General features: G+C 51.5%; 6 protein-coding genes across 6 annotated transcripts; 1 reads left to right on the top strand and 5 right to left on the bottom strand.

Moving 5' to 3' along the window:
- Window positions 1-1,039: 1,039 nt before the first annotated feature.
- STEHIDRAFT_152343 (uncharacterized protein) lies at window positions 1,040-2,110 on the bottom strand (the record flags this gene model as incomplete). Its single annotated transcript, XM_007299500.1, has 4 exons — window positions 1,040-1,279; window positions 1,355-1,507; window positions 1,553-1,797; window positions 1,858-2,110. 4 exons carry the CDS (start codon window positions 2,108-2,110, stop codon window positions 1,040-1,042), a joined length of 891 nt encoding a protein of 296 aa, XP_007299562.1.
- A 1,070-nt stretch (window positions 2,111-3,180) lies between these two features.
- On the bottom strand, window positions 3,181-5,334 carry STEHIDRAFT_152342 (uncharacterized protein; the record flags this gene model as incomplete). The annotated part of the gene is made up of 5 exons (XM_007299499.1): window positions 3,181-3,688; window positions 3,744-3,902; window positions 3,961-4,140; window positions 4,254-4,326; window positions 4,608-5,334. 5 exons carry the CDS (start codon window positions 5,332-5,334, stop codon window positions 3,181-3,183), a joined length of 1,647 nt encoding a protein of 548 aa, XP_007299561.1.
- Window positions 5,335-6,352: 1,018 nt separating this feature from the next.
- Window positions 6,353-7,244, bottom strand: STEHIDRAFT_107405 (uncharacterized protein; the record flags this gene model as incomplete). Its single annotated transcript, XM_007299498.1, has 3 exons — window positions 6,353-7,020; window positions 7,086-7,121; window positions 7,187-7,244. The coding sequence occupies 3 exons, from the start codon at window positions 7,242-7,244 to the stop codon at window positions 6,353-6,355; spliced, it is 762 nt and encodes a 253-aa protein (XP_007299560.1).
- Window positions 7,245-8,814: 1,570 nt separating this feature from the next.
- STEHIDRAFT_72242 (uncharacterized protein) lies at window positions 8,815-12,633 on the top strand. The gene is made up of 8 exons (XM_007299356.1): window positions 8,815-9,251; window positions 9,351-9,456; window positions 9,514-9,571; window positions 10,188-10,297; window positions 10,356-10,495; window positions 10,557-10,679; window positions 10,738-10,876; window positions 10,932-12,633. Exons 1-8 carry the CDS (start codon window positions 8,960-8,962, stop codon window positions 12,097-12,099), a joined length of 2,136 nt encoding a protein of 711 aa, XP_007299418.1. The 5' UTR covers window positions 8,815-8,959; the 3' UTR covers window positions 12,100-12,633.
- A 1,646-nt stretch (window positions 12,634-14,279) lies between these two features.
- STEHIDRAFT_72241 (uncharacterized protein) lies at window positions 14,280-15,707 on the bottom strand. The gene is made up of 4 exons (XM_007299355.1): window positions 15,656-15,707; window positions 14,724-15,584; window positions 14,626-14,659; window positions 14,280-14,553 (listed from the first exon to the last, which is right to left on the bottom strand). Exons 2-4 carry the CDS (start codon window positions 15,568-15,570, stop codon window positions 14,517-14,519), a joined length of 918 nt encoding a protein of 305 aa, XP_007299417.1. The 5' UTR covers window positions 15,571-15,584; window positions 15,656-15,707; the 3' UTR covers window positions 14,280-14,516.
- Window positions 15,708-16,223: 516 nt separating this feature from the next.
- STEHIDRAFT_127755 (uncharacterized protein) lies at window positions 16,224-18,277 on the bottom strand (the record flags this gene model as incomplete). Its single annotated transcript, XM_007299497.1, has 5 exons — window positions 16,224-16,301; window positions 16,363-16,941; window positions 17,011-17,397; window positions 17,449-17,754; window positions 17,828-18,277. 5 exons carry the CDS (start codon window positions 18,275-18,277, stop codon window positions 16,224-16,226), a joined length of 1,800 nt encoding a protein of 599 aa, XP_007299559.1.
- Window positions 18,278-19,472: the final 1,195 nt, after the last annotated feature.

The raw sequence follows: 19,472 nt of genomic DNA, 5'->3' as shown, positions 1-19,472 counted from the left end.
CCCGTAAGAAGATGAAGGATGCCTTCAGGGTGCTACACGAAATGATTCGCGAGCGATCTGATACAAATGTACTTGATGGTCTTGGCGTGCACTGGAGCAGCGCGTGATGGACTTGGAGCTGTCGGAGAGTAGCTATAAGAAGTGCCTGCACCTGGTCAAGATCCAATACCCGATACCTAGAAATTATCTACGCAAGATGCAGGTGCGGTACGGCCGAGTTTCAGAAAGCTCAGAAAGCGGCCCAGTATCAGCACCGGCCTTTACGTCATGTTCGAAATCCAAAGGACCTATACAACCCATCAATTTCAAAACATAGCGTGGTGATGGCGGTAGATACGGTCATTGAGGTTCACCGGAGGACGAAGCTAGTCTGATAGTGGACGTTCAACCCACTAGCAAATAAGAAAAGGGGGATTCAGCAGGATTCAGCCTTGAAGAGCCCGCTATCAGAAGCGAGGCGAAAGAAATTGCAAGGGGATCGTTTGGCGGCGAGTCCAGATTGCATCCCTCTGCTCATTGATGTTCTAATAAAGAAAAAGCGGTTACCGCGAACGTGTTTTTGAGAGCCACTGCCGAAGACATGAACATGTGGATCGAGAATGAGCTTTGTGCCCAATTAATTTCTCAGAAGAGCCTAATCGGGCCATTCATCCAGCAACGGCCGAGTGGAAGCGTTCCGCGCGACAGCGTTCAGCGATGTGGCTCCAGGATGAATATGTCTCCAGGCTGAGTTAGAACGACTGGACGGGTATTGGTCTTCCTTTCGCTCGCCGCTGGAGAAGTGCAGGCCAGAAGCAGAGTCAACCATGCAGGCCGCTAAAAACATGCATCGCTGCAAGCGTGAACACTGTCGGATTCACGGTTAAGTTTGTGATAGATAAGCTGAATAAATTGATCCGATAAGAATGGAGAATATGAGTGCGACTTCTTACCGAGGATTCATGGAAAGGACGTTGAAACACTCACCACAGAGTTAGTACAATATGAGCCGAAACAGAGACCGTGAACACGACAGCCCATCTCACTCCATTCCAACCTTTTAGACCACTCCGCGTTCAAAATCGCCGCTGCGAGCAGAACTTTCACCGGTGTTGGTGTCGGTGAAGAGCTCACTGTCGTAAGTATTTCGGGGTCCCTTCCGACTCTTGCCAGTGAGAGAGGCTTCCTTGAAGCGCATGGGCTCAAGAGTCATCTGGTATTCGGACATTTCCGTGAATACGGTATCTGGAGTGGAGCGTTGAAGGGCCACAAGGAGTATGATCAGGGTTGGATAAATCCCCTTGCAGACCAACCGAATACATTTCGGAGTCAGCACGGTACAAAACCCTCTTACAAAGCTATGCAATGTACGTACCGATACATTGGGTTGTGGCCACCCGAATTCAAAGTCGCCAAACTTCCCAAAGTCGCTGATGAAATTTAGAACCTGTGGATTCCGATCAACATAGCGTTCCGGCAAACGTGCGCGCTCTTCGTACCCAGTAGAGACAGTAGACTGCTCCAGACTCTACAAGGAGCGTGAGCACTCCTTCGACCTTCGTCTTCGAGCTACCGCGATTGAGAAACTGTTTGACGGATCGTCGATGAAGCCTGGCAAATCAAAGATGAGACCGTTGAGCGCCATCGTGACAAGGAAGCTGACGTGCCAAGCCTTCACCGCGATGGCGATGGTGGCACTGAAGTTGGTGAAGAGGAGTCCGAACGTGCCGAGCAGATTCTGCTCGAGAGCTGGGTACTGGTATGTGCCGTGGGATTTATTGGAAAGAACATTGAGGACGGCGAGGAATATGGACGTCACTAGTTGAAGATATGAGCGCTTCACGGAAACTGATAGATAATATGAGGCCACGCACGTACCTGCGGTACCGGAAAGAGAGAACAGAAGGGACCCACGAACCCAGCGATTGTCGTACCATACGGCCCACGCACGCCACACAACGACGACATCGCTGATGAGGTATTGCGCACGGGCCAACACAGCTATGGCCCCTCTGATACGGTATAATCTTGCAAGAGGCGTTTCCGGAAAGACAGTGGCACAAAGGTAAGGCCACTGCATGAGATACAGAATCATACTGAGGGTAAGATGCGCCGTTGAGATCGCAAACATGGTGAGGGTGATGGTAAGGAGTGCGATTCGTGCATAAGATCTTCGCAGGCCCTGAGATCTGGATAGATATTAGCTGTGATAGGACATTGTGATAGTATAATGGGTGCCACTGACACTAGCGTGTATGTGGACATGACTATGAGGCAGGCAAAGATACCTGTAGTAACGAATCTAGCGTCGTGTACGCAATTCGAAAGCAATATCAGCTCACCATAGAACGCTGCCTCCGTCACTGTAGTTAGCATTGCGAGCCGTATGCCGTGAGGAGTCGTTGGATCCCATCCTGGACATAAGTTATCGGCCATTGAGTTCGTACGCCAAAGACACCTGGAATCGACGCGGTACGATCTGGTTGTCCGTTGCTAAAATATGGGAGTAGTATTAGTGTCGGCACTCCGAGAACGTGCACGCGTCCGTGGCAGTGTAGAGCAGTATGCTGTCAGGTAACAGAACCAAAGCTAGGACAGCCGACGCATCAACGCGTTTCATAAAATGATGGCCCACAACACGATATGCGTGTTGATATCGTTTGTTATTTCCCGACTAACTCAAAAACAAGCCCGCGTAGGACATAGCCTCGGAGAGTAGACGATTACCTACGCCTGGACAATTACACCGGGCAACCAGCTACAAGACCCCAGATACGATGTGGCCGTGTTTCAAGGGGTGTATAGCAGGAATCAGAGCAGCTATGCACGATGTCCTGCGTTGCATTTGGCGTTACGAAGTTGTATCGTACCGTCAGGAGACATATGGAAGAAAAAGAGCGTCGGTGGCGTTGACCGGCCAATGTAATTAACGCCCATTCAGCTCAGTGAGGTGACGAAAGGTTGCCGAATCGAATACAGCGGGCGCACCAGTTTCTATGACTGTTGCAAGAAACTTATCAATAAAGCATGCAGAACTGAAGAACAGACTAGACAAGCGTGAAAGATTTCGGTAGCTTGTATCCCAACAGAAAACATGACCGTGGACCAGGGCAAGAGAGTCCTTGAGGGAGCCACATATCAGAAACGAAAGGGAAAGGGTATCGCGGCGGAGGCATAAAATATTGGCAGAGGTACCGACCTTTAATATACCAGGCCGCTTAGAGTAGGATGATAACTGTACGTCGCCACCTCTTCCCACGTCAAAGACAACCAACTCCACTTTTCTCTCTTCTTCACCATCTTCCCTATGTCCGATACCCAGCCCTCATAGCCCTCTATAGGCTTGAACACATGTCCCAACAAGACCTTTTGTTGCAACTGGGAGAACCACAGATCGTGACGTGGTTCGGGGACTGGCCAGATGTTCTTCTCTCGTACTGCTTCCAAGAACGAGTCCTTCGTGAGCATGATGGCGCTCATCAAATGCTGATCTATGTCGACAACTTCGAAGTGGCAAGGAACGGTACCGATACACGGTTTGCCAGGAATAGCTCTATGCTTCTTGTCGAATTCGACGAGGTTATTGGCGAACAGGTCCCGTGGCTGTGTCGGGGAGGACGCGAAGAGCATCTCGCGAGGTCGAATTGCGCCTGTCATGATATGAAAGAATCGAGTCGGGTCATCCGTCGTGGTCATCACGAGCTTGTAGCTGATAATGTATATGGTAAGCATCGAAGTCAAAGTCATCGACTTTGTCGTCGGACTGGAAGTCGCAGATAGCGGCATAAGCCGCCTGATGAAAAGAATGATTGTGTGCGTGTACAAAGTCATCGAGGTCTTTCGCTGCAAGGGTGGAAGCAGCGCCTTCGGCACCACGCTCCATTAGGATTGCGTGCTGCTCCTGCTGCCAGAGGCAAAGAGGCCTTGGCACTTCGTTAGCGACCGACCATACTCTACAGCACTTATTCTAGGTGAACGTACTTGTGTTGTCTCCAATGAGACTTCTGACAGGCCTTGTCGCAATATACGACGGTCCTGCAGCGTTTGCAACACCTGTGTTTGCCCGTCGCGGCCTTCGGCGGTGTTCCACAATTCGAACATTTGTCGTCTTTGTGATACATCTTGGGAAGACCAGCATCACTAGTGACTTCCGTGTCCATTCTGATATTATGCAGAGAAAAGTTAGTTTAGGAAGAAAGGTCTCAAGATATCCCTTAGCAGCGATGAAAGTCGGCCTACGCGTATATCGAGCGAAGAGCGTTGCACGAACTCACACAGCCACTTTCACTCTTCGAATACGGACGAAGTTGGCGTAGCCCTGAATCAAGAACGAAAGGGTTACTAGATCTATGTATACCAGTATGAGCAGCTGCGAGCCAAGGTCAATTTCAAGTCGTGGTGGGAGAGAGAGAGAGAGACGCGCACGCGAAGTTGTTGGGACGCGAGAGTTGAACACTAACTGGCAACCGGGTTTACCCGGCAAGTGTGGCGATACAATAGTTCGTGAGCCATGTCTCTTGCGCCTTTCATCGGACACTTCTCCATGAGATAAAATACAACACATGCTCCTCGTCATTGTATATTAGTCGGAAGGGATGATGTCTAATATATAATGCCAGAATACAGACGATGGTACCCGTACTGCTCTATTTCTTCATCCGTAAACGCCACCCACGTCCACTTCCCCTTCGTCTTGACCATCTTCCCAAAATCCAGTATTGCCTTATTCTCCAAACCCTTCATATGATGAAACACATGTCCCAACTCCACCTTCTCCTGCAGCCACTCGAGCCAACGGTCGTGACGACGCTCTGGAAGCTCCCAATTGTTCCCCCGCACATATTTGAGAATATACTCGTGCTTCAGCATATACCCAACGATCACATGCTCGCCCGAGCCCTCAATCGCGAAACAGCACGGAATGACGCCGATACATTCCTGATGATCATCCGGCGCCACAGTACGGTGGTGTTTGTCCAGATTGGCAAGGTGCTGAGGGAGGTCAGCCCAGAAGGTTGAATTCGCAGTGGTCTGCCTATTGAGCAGCACATTGAGTTCCTCGCGAGGCCTGAGGCCGCCTTGAACGACGCGGAAGTATTTACTCGGGTCGCCGCCGGAGTGAGAGCCAGGTCGGTATCGACGGCGGACTTGGATGAGGATGTAGTGTGCGTCGAAGTCGAAGTTGTCGACTTTGTCATCGGGTTGGGAGGCGCAGATGGCGCCGTATGCGGCCTGGATGAGGGATTGCCTGTGAAGGCCGCTGAAGACGTTGAGGTGCCTGGTGTCATTCGCGCTATCCGGCTTGCTACCGGTTGCCTTGGCCTCTTCTTGGTCGGTACGATTTCTTTCTGCCATCACAAGGCAGAACGGCCTTTGGCACGCGAATGGTCAGGTGTCCGGGACGACATGGAGAGGATGAAGAGTAGAGGAGACGCACTTATGCAGTTTCCAGTGTTTTTTTTGGCACTCATCGCTGCAGTACACGACAGTCTGGCAGCTCGTGCACGAGCGAAATTTACCTGTGGTCGGTGGTCTGCGACAGTAGTTGCAGTAATCCTTGGCATATATCTTTGGCACTGATGATGTCGATTTCTTGGTGTCTTCCATGGCTCAAGTTGGCGCTGGGAGAGATAGATCAGTTTATGGTGAACGAGATACGTGATGAACACTGGAAGGTGTCCCTATAGTGGCCCGCCAACAAGCCTCTGTGCCTCAAAAAGACCAAGGGCACTAGCGGATAGTAATGTCGTGCCAGTACGCCATGGCGCCGACACAATGGAGTGATGGTGAAAGACTCACCTCAGAAGTAAGATACAGTTGCGTGGTGCGAAAGTTTAGTTCGATTGTAGGACAGAGACAGAACGATGAGATGGAAGATGGTGAGAGGAAGGAGGTTGGAAGGAAGGAACGGTTTATAAACCTCAAGGTCCGTCTCTTTGACACGCCTCCCACGCCACAGATAATCGATAATCGGTTACTAGGCAATGCCGCGTGTCAATGTGGCACATTGACACTGGCGCAGACCCGCGCCACACTCAGTGGCCCGCTTGCTTTCTTTGACTGAAAACACGGCCTTCCGGGCACCACCTGAGACCGTCCAGCGTAATATTATATCCCATTGCATGAATTGATAGACCATGGTCCACTTGGAGAGTGTATGTTGGATCGGACAAGGGGTCGTCGGGTTACGTTTCTTCCGCCTTCTCTGGACGCTTGTCCATGACCTATGATACAACAAATGCTCTTCGTTATTATCCGTTGGTCAAACGGTGCTATGATGTCTAATACAAAAGTCCAGAAATAAGACGATGATACCCACACAGCTCCAATTCCTCATCCGTAAACGCCACCCACACCCACTTCCCCTTCGAATTCATCTCCACCATCCCCCAAAATCCTGCACTCCCTTATTCTCCAACCCCTTCACAGGATAAAACACATGCCCAAACTCTACCTTCTCCTGCAACCACTCGAGCCACCTATCGTGTCTACGTTCCGGAATATCCCAATGATTTCGGCGCATGTATTTCAGCATATTATCGTGCTTCAACGTATACCCCGTGACGAGATGCTCGTCCGATCCCTCAATCACGAAATAGCACGGAACGACGCCGATACAATGGTCAGGCGCCACGGTACGATGATGTTTGTCCAAGTCCGCAAGATGCTGCGGAAACTCAGCCCACATGGACTTCGCAGTGTCCTGTATCCTATTGAACGGCATATACAGTTCCTCGCGCGGCCCAAGTGCGGCATGGACGACACGGAAGAATTTGCTCGGGTCGCCGCCAGAGTCGGAACCGCGTCGATATCGACGGCGGAGATGAAAATGGATGTAGTGGGCGTCGAAGTCGAAGTTGTCGACTTTGTCGGAGGGTTGGGAGTTACAGATAGCGCCGTAGGCGGCTTGGACGAAGGAGTGTCTGTGGAGGCCGCTGACAGAGGTGTTTGGAGTCGTCGGTGCTATCTGGCTTGCTGCCCATCGCAGCGGCGTTTTGTTGGCTGATACGGTTCCTTTCGATCCATTGGAGGCAGAACGACCTTTAGGTTCAGACGCGAACCGTCAGGAGCTTGGCAGGAGAGGATGAAAGGAAGGGGGGACGCACTTGTGAAGTTTCCGGTGCGTTTTTTGACACTCCTTGCTGCAGTATACGACAGTCTTGCAGCTCGAACACGAGAGAAGTTTACCTGCGATGGGAGTAATTACAGTAATCTTTCGCGTATATCTTTGGTACCGATGATGCGGATGTCTTGATATATTCCATGGATAAATATGGCGCTGGAAGAGATAAATCAGTTATGGTGGACGAGATACGCGATGAGCACTTGGAGAAGGTGTGCGCGAGGTCCTTATATCGGCACGCCGAAAAGCATCTGTACTGGAAGCTCAAAGCCCCAGCGTCAAGGGGCGTCGCACCAGTACACTACAGGGTCGACCCAACGAAGCGGAGATCAAAGACTTACCTCAGAAGTCAGATAGTTGCATGCTGCAAAAGCTTAGCTTGATTGTAGGGCATCAACAGAACGAAGAGATGGAGTAAGGTGAGAGAAAGGGATGTTGACGCCTTTGATGATCGATCCGGGCACTGTGGCACCAATCTGGGCCACATTCGGTGGCTCGCTTTGCTTTCTTTAACTGTATTTGGAAATGATACGCAAAGTGCGACCGGTCCCTCCATTGTTAGCGCGAAGAGGGCTTCCTTGTGCAGCGTCCTTTGCTTTGTGCTTTGAAGACGGAAGATTCCAGCAAAGACAAAGCAAAAGGGACAGGCAAAGTAAAGGAACAAGGTGTAATTTTCGCCGGAAAGGATAAAGAGAATGACAGGCGAAAATGCGGACTTCGCTACGTCGCATTCTTCCCATTTCGAGATGGAGGTACTTGGGAGGTGCCATCGCTGACCGCCGGTGTCAATGAAGTCTGACAGATGGGTGTGAGCTGTGCTGTGAAGGAAGTCGGAGCACGCTCCGAGCGCATTGCACAGCTGAGAGACAATGAGGGTCTACGGGGATAGTAGAGCTGCAGCCAATAGCAGAAGTCGACGGTCAATATCATTATGAGGATCATGTCGACTTGAGTGAAACTCTGATATCTACAGGATCAACATTGTCAATGTAGAGATGGTGTTTGAACCGGTCCAAACACAGGGGTAGACGATGATCGTAGATGCCCCAAGACTCAGACGTTTGCTGGAAATATTGAAAGACAAGGAAGCTGCAGGTCCAGGCGAGCGGTCGTCGCTCAAACCTAGACACTCCCATCGAGGCTGAGCGTAGTGTTCAGCACCGCCATTGAGACCTGTGGGAAGCGATATCATTATTTAGAGCAGCGAACCAAGCAGTCCTAATATCAGGCGGAGAAGAGAACGAGCTAAAACAGATATAGCACAGCTTGTGGCCCATCGTGTATCAGAGAGTGGGTCATTTGTCTGATGCTGAACACGAATCATTTATGACGAAGATGTGTGGGTTCAGCGTATGGTAGACGCCTGAGCACAGCCCTCAACGACAGAGCGGGAGGTGAGAATCGTCTGAGAAACAGAGAAAAAAACATGAAGTAGAGCACGCCAAGAAGAATACCAAGATGGCTCGTATACCTATACGTGATTGACTTTCACTGAGGCTATGAAAAAAAACTGAAAGCAGCAAGGATCCCAGCAGAGCCGTCGGTCGGGTGGATGATCGCAAGGAGAAAGCAGGAGGAAGAGTGTACACTGATGCTTGCACTACCGTTGGGTGCGGTGGCACCAAGCCGAAGCGTGCGAAAGTACTTCCGAAGATGGTTACTGGGCGATGCGAAGCGGTGGGTGCGGTAGCCCCTCACCCTCACAACGGCCCCGCCGTTTCTCGCAGCGCTCTCTCTTCTCCGCACCCTCCCATCCACGACATATATCTCGGGTGTGGATATACACGTACTCTCCTTTCTTTCCCTTTCACGACAAACAACTTGTAACTTGATTCGACAAGCGCCTCCCGAGCATTCATGACTTCCCCATATCCGGCATATGGCGGCTACAGTTCATCCTATCCTCCTCAAGGGACCTATGGAAACCTCGCCTCTGCATCAACTGTGAATGTCAATGCCGGCGCAATGAAGAACGGGATGGGGAATGGGAGCGGAGTAACGATGGATGGCGGGCCAGGAGACTTGCGCGGTGGAGGGGGCAGGACGCCAAGTCCGACGCCGAGCGAACAGAAGGAGCTGGCTAGAGAGAGCATGTTTGACTGGAAGACGATGATGAGTTGGAGATTTTGGTTCAGGAGAGAATGGTTGTGTGCGTCCCTTCCTTTCTGTCTACTTCATCGTCCTGGTTCGCCTGCTGTCGGATCGTACTCATCCGTCCCTGCTCGCCTTCGAACGTTTCTATTTATAGGGTACTATGTTATCGGCACAATCCTCGTCGTTCTCAGTGCACTCATCACCATCTACCACGACCAAATCGTGGACTGGCTCAAGCCAGCCGCAAATTGGATGAAAGAGTACGTCGATATCCACTCATGCGCGTCTATCGTGTGTAAGCTCATGGCTGCGCACAGTCTACCTGCAGGGTGGCTTATTCCCATCGCAATCCTATTCGTTATATCGTTCCCTCCAGTAAGCCTATCATTTTGCTTTGGAAACTTGCGATATCCGTGCGGGGTCACACTTGTATACTCTGGGCGTTCTGAGACCTATTCCCATCGATTGGGACTCTGCCAGCTCTCTGATGCCATTGGCTTTGCATATTGTTCGCTCAGAGAATGCAAGGACCGTATGCATTGCAGTGGCACCGCAATTGTGGCGAGCACAGCCTGTTACCACGTCCAGACCTCGTAGCACGTGGACTGTTGTTGTCTTCTGGTTCTGCGATTCCTAAGAATAGGTGGTCAAGTTCTGTCTTCTGTGATGTGTCGACCGGAACCAATCTCTCGATGGAGAGCGTTCCTGTAACCTGGCATCCGTTGACGCGGGCCACATGTTTGCTTCCGTCAAGCAAGGTGAATTGATTTCGTGGAATGACAGAGCGAATCTCTTGCAGACCCACATTCGGACTGCAATCGTGGAAAGGACTCGGTTGCTTGTTGCGGGTTTATACACATAGCAGACAATAGCCACCGCGCACCCCGTTCTTCATTCCACATACGTCACCACTCTCAGAGCCCTACTTCGCATAGTTTCCGAATACCGTCATACACAAGACAGAACCCTGATCATCATCTCTTCCTTTCAGTTATTCGGTCATGAAGTCGTCGCTATCCTCTGCGGTGTCGTCTGGGGTCTCTGGATCGGTTTCGCCCTTGTCGCAGCGGGTACATTTCTCGGTGAACTCGGCAACTTTTAGTACGTTCTATTTCCATCGGATCCTCCATCATTCTCTGACATGCCTTGTGTGAAATAGCGCGTTCAAATGGTGCTGTCGTGCAAGAGGCGAAAAGCTCGAGCGTACGAGCATCCAGTACGGCTGTCTTGCGCGTGTAGTGAGAGAGGGAGGTTTCAAGATCGCTTTGATCGCGCGGTTTAGCGCTATACCCGGACATTGTGCGTGTTCTCCATCGTATTTCCTCTGTCGCGTGTAATTAATTAGGATATATGACCACAGTTACGACAGCGGTATTCTCAACTTGTGGTATGGGCGTGTGGACATTTGCCCTCGCCGCATTCTTCTCGCTCCCGAAGCAGTTCGTTACAGTCTATCTCGGGGTCCTTCTCGAAAATTCGAGCAGTGAGTACTTCTGAATGTCTCGCGACCTGTGTGAAATGCTGATGAAGGAACTCTGTAGACGAGACGACTGGTCAGAAGATTGCGAGTGACGCGGTGGTGGCGGTCACTGTGATTGTCACGGTCCTCGCGATGTGGTACATCTATAAGAAGATGGGTCAGGTCAAGGCTGCGGTGATCTACGATCGCAGAAAGGCGCGGTAGGCTCTTTTGACTGATCTCGCACGCGAGACTCGCTCATATGTCGCTTTACAGCCAAAACAAGCTCTCGAATCCCTACGGCAACCCATCGACGTCGATGCTCGACTCGTCCGCCTCTCTTACCGGGCCCTCGACGACCGCGTTCAATCCATCGTTACAGACCATCCACGCCGGCTCCGAGACCGACATTCCCCTCCATGCCTCTTCCTACGGTTCCTCGCCCTCCAACGTCCCAGGCAGGTTCAACCCGTCGCCCAACGGCAGACAGCGCGAGCAGACATGGGATGAGAACGGCAGGGCAGTTGGGTATTCGGGTGATCCGCGGCTGTACGCACCGCAACCGCAGAGCGCAGTGCCTAAGTTCAGGGCGGAATCGCCTGCTAATATTGCTGGCGTGGGTGCTGGGCGAAGACGTAGGGATGAGGAAGAAGGTGGTGTGACGTATCCGATTAGTCCGAGGGCGGATGGGAGGATACCGGTGAGACAGGGAAGTGGTGAGAGTGTGGCTGTTAGTGAGGAAGAGGAGGATGCGTATCGGTATGTCACGCAACAGCTGTCACCACCACAACAACCGTATCAGCCTCAGCCTCAGCCTCAACACCGGCCATTCCAACCTCCGACGCAGCCGCCGGCTCAGTCGCAACCTCCGACTATACCACCACCTCCATCGTCGACGTCATACCCGACCAGTGTACGCTCTCAACCACAATCGCAGCCGCATTCGCAGCCACACTCACCTACCGTATCTTACGCGAACCCATACGCCCCTGCGACTTCGCTTTCGATGCAACAGACGTCATACAACCCTACCGCCTACCATCCCCCATCTCAACCCCAATCACCATTCCAACCTCCCGCTCAGATCTCCTACAGCAACTCGCCGACGACCTTCACCCCGCCACCGCTCCCTACGTCCCAAAGTCATCCCTACGCAACCGCCACTCCCGCCTTTTCTCCCCAGATTCCGTCGTTCCCCTCCGCCCCGCAGGCTCACTCGTACAGCAATAGCCCGTATTATGCCGATACGGGGTCACAACCGGGCACGCCGGGCTCGCTGCACAACCCGTACGAAACGGCGTTCGCACAGCAGCAGCAGCCTCAGCAGAGTCCGTATGGAGCAACCGCGTATACTCCTGGTCAGCAGGTACATCCTCAAGGGACGGGCAGCGGAGCGAACGTGACGGGTCCACCGCCAAGTTATAGTACTACTGAGTTACGGTGAGACGTGGTGGGGTGAGACGAGGAGCGGGTGGCGATGAGAGAGGAGGTATTTGGGAGACGGGTGGGCTGTACGTTGTAAGTCTAGTATACCCTGGGCGAAACGCTCTACCTGTCTTCTAGCCTTCCTTCTTTTATTCATCTGCCTTCCATCCTGCTCTTGTTCCACCTGTTCTGCGCTACCCACCAATTACTTGTTTTTTGTATAAGCTTTCCTTCATTCGGGATCGATCTCATCCCTTCCTTTCCATCCACACGTTGAGCTCGCTTTCTCGTCGATCGATGCCTTCCACCTTACATCTACTCCTTCCATCTATTATACCGCCTACAGTTGATGATTTCGATCCCTGGACGTTGAGCGTGCATATCCTTCTCACTTCTCACTTCTCGTTATTCCTATGAATGTGTTCTCTTACTTACGCGTTTGAACATTCAGTCAAAGTGTGTTTCAGTCGTGTATTTATTTAACATTACCTTCCTCCCTCCCTCCCCCCCTACCTTCATCCCTCCTACCTCTCTACCTCCCGTCCCTCTCTACCTACCTACACGCACAACTATCGTACTGCAACACCATTCGGTCCGTCTCCTCCCCGTTTACAGGTTACAGTCAGTCGACTCTCTTATACATACATAAGTTGTATATAGTTGTTTTTCTTTCTAAGTTCTACGTCTTGTGTCTCTCTTTCGTTGTTTCGTCTTTTTGTTTATGATGGAAACGGACTTCTTCTATCGGATTTCTTTCGATCTCTGTGATTCGTGCGTGTCTGGCTTCAAGCTTTCACTGAGGGTGTTAGGTCTTGGCCGTCGGGTTTCAGCGGCCTTGTGGAGTACTTAGCTGTCGGCTGAGAGGTCTTGATGTGGTTGGTATCCGTGCTCGCGGTCGAGGACGGTACCGTGCTCACTCGTCGAACATGTCACGGTGATATACAGACACGACCCTGACGCTCAGATGACGAATGTAAGTAAGGGAAGGAAGGCGACACTTCTGGATGTTCTGGATGTTTCGTATTCTATGTGTTGTGTACAGTTTCCGTCCTCGTTTTCTGCACCGTCCTCATAGGTTTCGGATCTCTGGGTGGAACTTGAGACAGTCACAGGTAGATTTTGCATCTGTCCTGGTTCTTGGAGAAGTCCGCCAAGTGGCGACGATCTGCCTGGATACATAGGCCGCAAAGGAAGCCGAGACGCAAAGAGGACACCAACACCTCAACCTCCCTGTGGATAACCACTCGAGAACCAAGCTACTTCGCTAGGCCTCCATACGTGAAAATGCAACAAACACACTCTAAGTGCGACCTGACTGAGTGTCCTTCACGAGTCCTCGCCTCTGATCTTCCGTGTCGTCCAATAGAGTGGTATCTGTGTCGTCGAAAAAGTCCAGTAGCCAGCCGTGAAGAGGATGCGAAGAAAAGACTCGAAATCTCCCAGGTGCCTGTGGCGGGGGACACGGCGCTCTTCGTCCTCGAAAGCGGAGGGATTGTCTGTTACGTGGGCCGGCGTGATGAGGAACTTCGTTGTGTTAGTAAAGGAGCAGATATAGACGAAGGGCTCGTTACGTTCGACGATATGCTGAATTTGCTTGTTATGGACGATGGTCAGAGTGGCTATGTCCAGGAACTCGAATGCGTCCTGATAAATTACCAGTCGACTCAGTCCGCAATGATCGAAGACCTTATCCTAGGTGAGCACTTTCTGACCCTGTGGTCAGAATCAGCTTTGTCGAGGAAGGTTAGTAACTGTCGCGGCAAAGAGGTTGATGAGCTGATTCGGAGACATACAACAGTCAGCGCCAAGTTCAGTTGAGAATATCCAAAGGTGTATACTTTTCATTAGGGCATGCATCACCCGAAGGAATTCGAGGTCGTGAGTATACATCTAGATGAGCGGATAAGCGGTGAAGCTCTCGAGCTGGTACCGGACGTCTTAGGCATCATCTTCACCGGGCCTTTGGAATACGACGCTACCAAAAGAATAAGATTGCATGTATCATTCGAGACGGTGCAGATTGGGGTCAGGGAGACGATACCAAAAGCATTGCCGTGCAAAACTGGGCCGGCTCCTAGGCAAAGGGTGTCTTCCAGAGTGAGCTAGTCTTCACCGGAAACCGCCGTCGTGGTGCAAACGGCCTCCAAGTCGTAGCTGTTGACGTAACAGGGATGTGCGAAACCGAAGTTTTGAGACGAAGTGAGAGTCAATTGCATCGATGGTAGGGACAAGGTGCCGTTCATACAACCAGGAAAAAGATAGCAAAAGAGAGCAAGACATAACAGGTGAGAGCGCAAAGCTCATTCAACGTCCGCTTGATAGCGATTTGTGAATACAAAAGCGTAAGACCCTCCTTTTGTTCAACCAATCAAGCACGACCATCGGGTCGTCGCGACAGACTGGCAGACACAGCTGCTACAACAGCAGAACAAATGTTCAGGTGGCCCTGTTGCAGTTCGCCTTGTGTCCAATTCTGTTGTCAGGCGTTCGTAAGTTAATGATGAAAGAGGGAAAGAATAGAAAAAGAAGAGGCATGCGGACGTACTTCCAATCCTTGGTCTGGCATTCTTTACTGCAATCTAAGGACGCGGATCGTGTTTAGTCTGGATCATCAATAGTCATGAGGTCGAGAGGATGACTTACACCAAGCCTTCCTGCACCTGCTGCATCGTTCGAGTTTGACGCCCCGTTTACCGCACGAGTTGCACGCATCAGTCGCAAAGGTGAAGACATCCTCCTGGACCATAGAACCATCCTTTTCCAACCTCACGTTCGGCACTGGATAGCTCGTCTTTCTCCCAGGTGCACCACCCACCCCATCCATCCCTAACACTTCCGCCACTCCAAACGCACCGGCCAACTCTTTCACAAGCTCGGCATTCACCTCGTCATTCTTCACCAGAATCGCCAAGTTATCCTTCGTGTCCTGCACGTCGCTCGAGACGTAACGGTCCAACGGTGTACGGGCGCAGGCCTTATCGTTGAAAGGGGCATATGTGGCCGCAAGATCGAGTGCTTCCTTGTACCTCTTCGCCGCCGTCGCGCGATCCTTTCTATCCCAAGCCAGGAGCCCCAGAGTGAGCCCAGCTGTGACCTGCATCCCCTTGAGAAGCGCCTTTCCTTCATCTGTCCTTCCAAACCTCTCGAACCTTCCGGTGATGCCCGCAACTCCGTCCACCTCGACCTTCCCTGGCCTAAACGCCTCCAACAACTTCCATGCCTCGGGCTTATTCTCCTTCGTGAATCCCATGTTGGGGTCCCTGAAGAACCCAACGAAGTTACGCCAAACCGTACCGAGAATCTGTTCGGGGAAATCGTTGGCTTGGGCTGCCATCTGGGTCAGCATGGACGTGGGGAAACGAGTAACGGGGTTTTCGCGCTGAACGATTTGTTTGATGGAAGAGACATACAAATCCATGGCAGCGTGTGCGTTGCCACGAAGTTGGTACTCCATCTCAGCCTGTTGAAAGAGTTCGAAGCCTGTGGGCATGGTTGGCGGGGATGCTACAGAAGTCGAAGAGAAAATGATCAGTACATGGTAAGATCGTGTTTCATAGAGGAGAAAGTTATCTAACAAGCTAATGTTTTCGAAGGAGGTACGGACGCAGGTCAAGCTGGAGGTTCGCCTGGCGGTGACTTATGAAGATGGTTACGGTCCAAGCGACGGAGAAAACTCTCGAACCTAGTGGTGGCTTTCGGGATTTTCCGAATGGACACGCCACTGGGCAAGAATTGGGCCACATTGTGCGCACACACGTAGAGTACTCAGTACTCAACCCTGGTGACTCCGTCCCCACTGTGACGCATACCAATACTGAGTTACAGCGGCTTTCATATCGATAGATAGCCCTCGACTTTCCGCGAGTGCACCAAACATCAATATAGATGAACCAAACAACTCCCGATCCTGCGGGAGAGGATCTCGCAACCCTGTCCGTTGTCAAAGGGAAGCATCAAAACGACCTCGCGTGGGATTTTTTTATCCCAAGGAGCGAGTGTTTGGTCCGTCTATATCAAGTCTATATTGTGTTTGGCGCACTCGCAAAATAAAGTTGGGGCTATCTATCGTTTTGAATGGCGGGTGACTGCTCCTAGCGATGTCATTCAATTTAAGAGAATGTGCAAATATTTATTTTACACGATTCACTGCGCCATGTATCCCAACCCTTGCCCGTTCCAGCGCGCTCCGATCGAGTGCGTTCCACAAACTTGACACCACATCTAGAAGCAGTAATCCAATGATTTCAATACGAGTTACAGGTGTCATGAAATAAGAACTAACCTCCATTGGCCTCGACATGGTCGCAGCCCAAAATCTATCCCTCTCTGTTAACGCAATGATCGTCCCATTCAGTGCCGCCGCCTCGTGCCTCAATGCCGCCGCTTCGTTCCTCAACGCAACCACCTCGTCCCTGAGATCACGCATGGTTTCATCCTGCGCTCGAATCCTCTCCTCCAGGTCGTGCATTCTCGAAGTCACCAGATATTCGAGAACGGAGGGAGATCCAGTCGGCCGTTCACGGTGGTGTTCGTCCGAATTCGCCAAAGCTCCTGGTTGTGGTGGTCCCACCAGATGAGCTACTTCGTACAGCGTGCTGGTCGCAGTATCTAAGTTTGCGCCGTCCCTCTCTTCTGGGGCCCAGCTCAAGATGGCCGTGATGGCGCTGTTCTCAGAGGAGGACGGGCGATCCTCGTGGGAATCGTCCACATCGCGATTGATGCGTCGCTGTGGCGGGTAGCTGTGCCTCAAATTCGTGGATCGTGGATGGGGTGAAGTGGAGGGTATATCCAGCGGGGAGGTCTGGGTACGAAATAGGGAACTATCGGAGACGTGTTTCTTGAAGAGGCGGGCTGGTGGAGACTGGTACGGAAAGATGAAGAATATAATGAACAACTGTGAAAGGTGTATGCGAGTAATGAGAGTAATTACGCTGTTGTCCGCCTCATTCCTCGCATCAACTACTTCCTCTCCCTGGCCCGTGCTATTATTTACCGCAATTTCACCATGATTGTCCACACTCCGGGAATCCTTAACTTCTCCCGAACCAGAAGTGGCGGCGTGCTGGGTTTTCTCCTCTAAGGTGTATCCGTCTTCGTCCGGATTGCGAAGAGACATCACATCCTTCTCGTTTTCCGCGGGTGTGTCTTCGGGGCCAGGCTCTCCGGAGACGATGGAGATGCCACGAAATAGGGTCTCAAACGAGGTCGGGGTAAAACCGTTCGCGAGATCATGCTTGGACGATGCTTCTCCATCAACCTGGCCACTAGATGCATCTTGCGCATTTCTGGGTACGTGAGGGCAGGACGGTGTTGATTCCTAGAACCAGGCGTCAGTTTCACATCGAAGGGGGTTGTGCTGTAGTCTTACGATCTCTTTCGTCTTCTTAGGGATTCCTTCATGTTCCTGGATACTTTCATGATGACGCCCCAGAGGTGGACTCGCCGATCTATCTCGAAAGAGGTCGCCTAGGCTTGGTTGTATCGTGTGTTCGAGTATGTTCTGTATGGGGACTGTAACGTCTTCTGTCCCATCGTGATTTGAACCGTGGATTGAAGGGCATTCAGAGACTGCTGATACAGGAGGAGAGGTAATGACGGGCTGAGATGATGAAATAGGTATGGCCACAGGAACGACCGAGAGGGAGGTATCGGGACTATATGGATCATGTCCTTCCTGACCCGCGGAGTAAGCAAATGGAGAGAACCATTAACATTACTCTAAAGATGATTATAGGAGAGAAACGCACCGAAGACGACGTCCTGCCTTTCTCTGGGCTCTCACCCCGCTCTAGAGATCGACGGATTGCACCAGAATAGCCGGTCTCCACTACCCCACTCTCGGTGTCCTCTTTCCGAGCGTGGCATCCCCGCGATCTATGCATCTGGAACTCTTCGATAGGATGATTGACGATGTGGCGTTCGAAGTCGTTCTGATGATTATCGTGGGAGCGGAGAGCAAGTCCAACGTAAGCACCAAGAGGCAACGTGCGGTCAGTAAAAGTACTGGTGCGCTCGGTATTGAAGGAGTCAGAGCTTTCGCTGGCAGGATGTTCCGAGTCGAGACTGATAATCTCCCTCTCGGCCGTTTTCCGCGAATCGGACGTCGATGGAGTAAGCTTTGAACGTCGCTTAGAGCGCCTTGAGCTCTTCGGTTTGCGCGAAGTAGGCGAAGAGGTAGAGGTGGCAGGTACGGGCATTGTTGCTGGCGATGATGGGAGATTGGAAGCGAGATGAGTAGATGTGGGTGTTGATAATGAACGCGCACGGACCTGGTGCTGGTTTATAAACTACCCTAAGCGAAATTCAAATTTACTATAAGCAGAAGCTCCTTTGTTGCCGTCGGGATCACCTTGCCTTTTGTTCGTGCACGCACTGTTGACGCACCGTCAGAAGTGTTTTGTCCGCCGAATCCGATACAACTGTGTCGAAATACGTGGCATTACTTCAGGAATGGGAACAAGGATCGCGGCACCGAGATAAGTATGCTGCCACATGCAGGGTCATCCGAGTCGTGGAGAAAAGGCGAGCAAGTAGAAGAGCTTGGACCCAAATGCCGAACGTGTGCCTCAAGAACGATAGTGAGGGTTCTCGATCACATTCTTCATGAGAGCGGTCTCCCATTGGCGAATATAAGCCCTAGTGAGACATCTGCATCATCGCTGGTTGTCGGTAAAAGCTAAGCGCTAAGTGGAGGCTGTCGGTGGTCAACGTTGGGTCAGAGGCGATCGGCATTAGCCGGCGGAGGCCGAAATCTCAGTGGCGGGCAGTAGGGAAGTGGCCCGTAGTATTAGGGGTTTTATGATACGGGCGTTTCGATGACCTGGGGCCAGAGTTTTATGAGCCCAGAGATCAAAGTGGCGCTTGGTTCCACACTCCCACGAGAGGCTTCGCGCCGCGCTCTGTATCGAGTGCCCTTTGTCCACTCCTTATTTCGGGCTGTTCAAGTTTTTCTTCAGATTTTTCACGGGATTCTATCCAAGCAGTTACGTTGCCTATCACGAAGTTTATAGAAGATAATAGATGCTGGGGTGCTGTCACCAACATGCGAGAACTAAGGCGGAATAACCCGAACGCTGTTGGCTTCGTCGTATGCGGGGCCGGCGCTCGAGGTGGGGCAATCTCTGGCCAGGCGGAAATGAGCTCTGGGGCCGTATCATAAAACCCCTATTGACCGCCCGACACGGTTCCGGGTTTCAGGAAAACGGTTTACTCACTTCCTGGTCCTCCATTGAAAGTGCTCCGTCTCAAAACTGTTGTACGACGTAACACACATCTACTAAATCGAAGCAATATCGAAGGTAACGCCATTTTTCGTGACTATATGATACAAGTTCAAGTTGCGAGACATCATTTACCTTGCAACGTGTGTGGCATATATCCTGTGCTCATAAT

The sequence above is a fragment of the Stereum hirsutum genome (genome assembly GCF_000264905.1).
Source record: "Stereum hirsutum FP-91666 SS1 unplaced genomic scaffold STEHIscaffold_2, whole genome shotgun sequence".
NCBI classification, from domain to species: Eukaryota; Fungi; Basidiomycota; class Agaricomycetes; order Russulales; family Stereaceae; genus Stereum; species Stereum hirsutum.
The sequence above is the reverse complement of the archived record's forward strand: the minus strand, read 5'-3'. Positions and strand labels throughout refer to the sequence as shown.

Coding starts and splice junctions, on each gene's coding strand:
- STEHIDRAFT_72242 (XM_007299356.1), top strand. CDS start 8,960: ATGACTTCCCCATATCCGGCATATGGCGGCTACAGTTCATCCTATCCT. Junction 10,298..10,355: donor GGTGAACTCGGCAACTTTTA/GTACGTTCTATT, acceptor TGTGTGAAATAG/CGCGTTCAAATGGTGCTGTC. Junction 10,496..10,556: donor TAGCGCTATACCCGGACATT/GTGCGTGTTCTC, acceptor ATATGACCACAG/TTACGACAGCGGTATTCTCA.
- STEHIDRAFT_72241 (XM_007299355.1), bottom strand. CDS start 15,570: ATGCCCACAGGCTTCGAACTCTTTCAACAGGCTGAGATGGAGTACCAA. Junction 14,660..14,723: donor CAGGTGCAGGAAGGCTTGGT/GTAAGTCATCCT, acceptor CCGCGTCCTTAG/ATTGCAGTAAAGAATGCCAG. Junction 14,554..14,625: donor TGCCAGACCAAGGATTGGAA/GTACGTCCGCAT, acceptor GCCTGACAACAG/AATTGGACACAAGGCGAACT.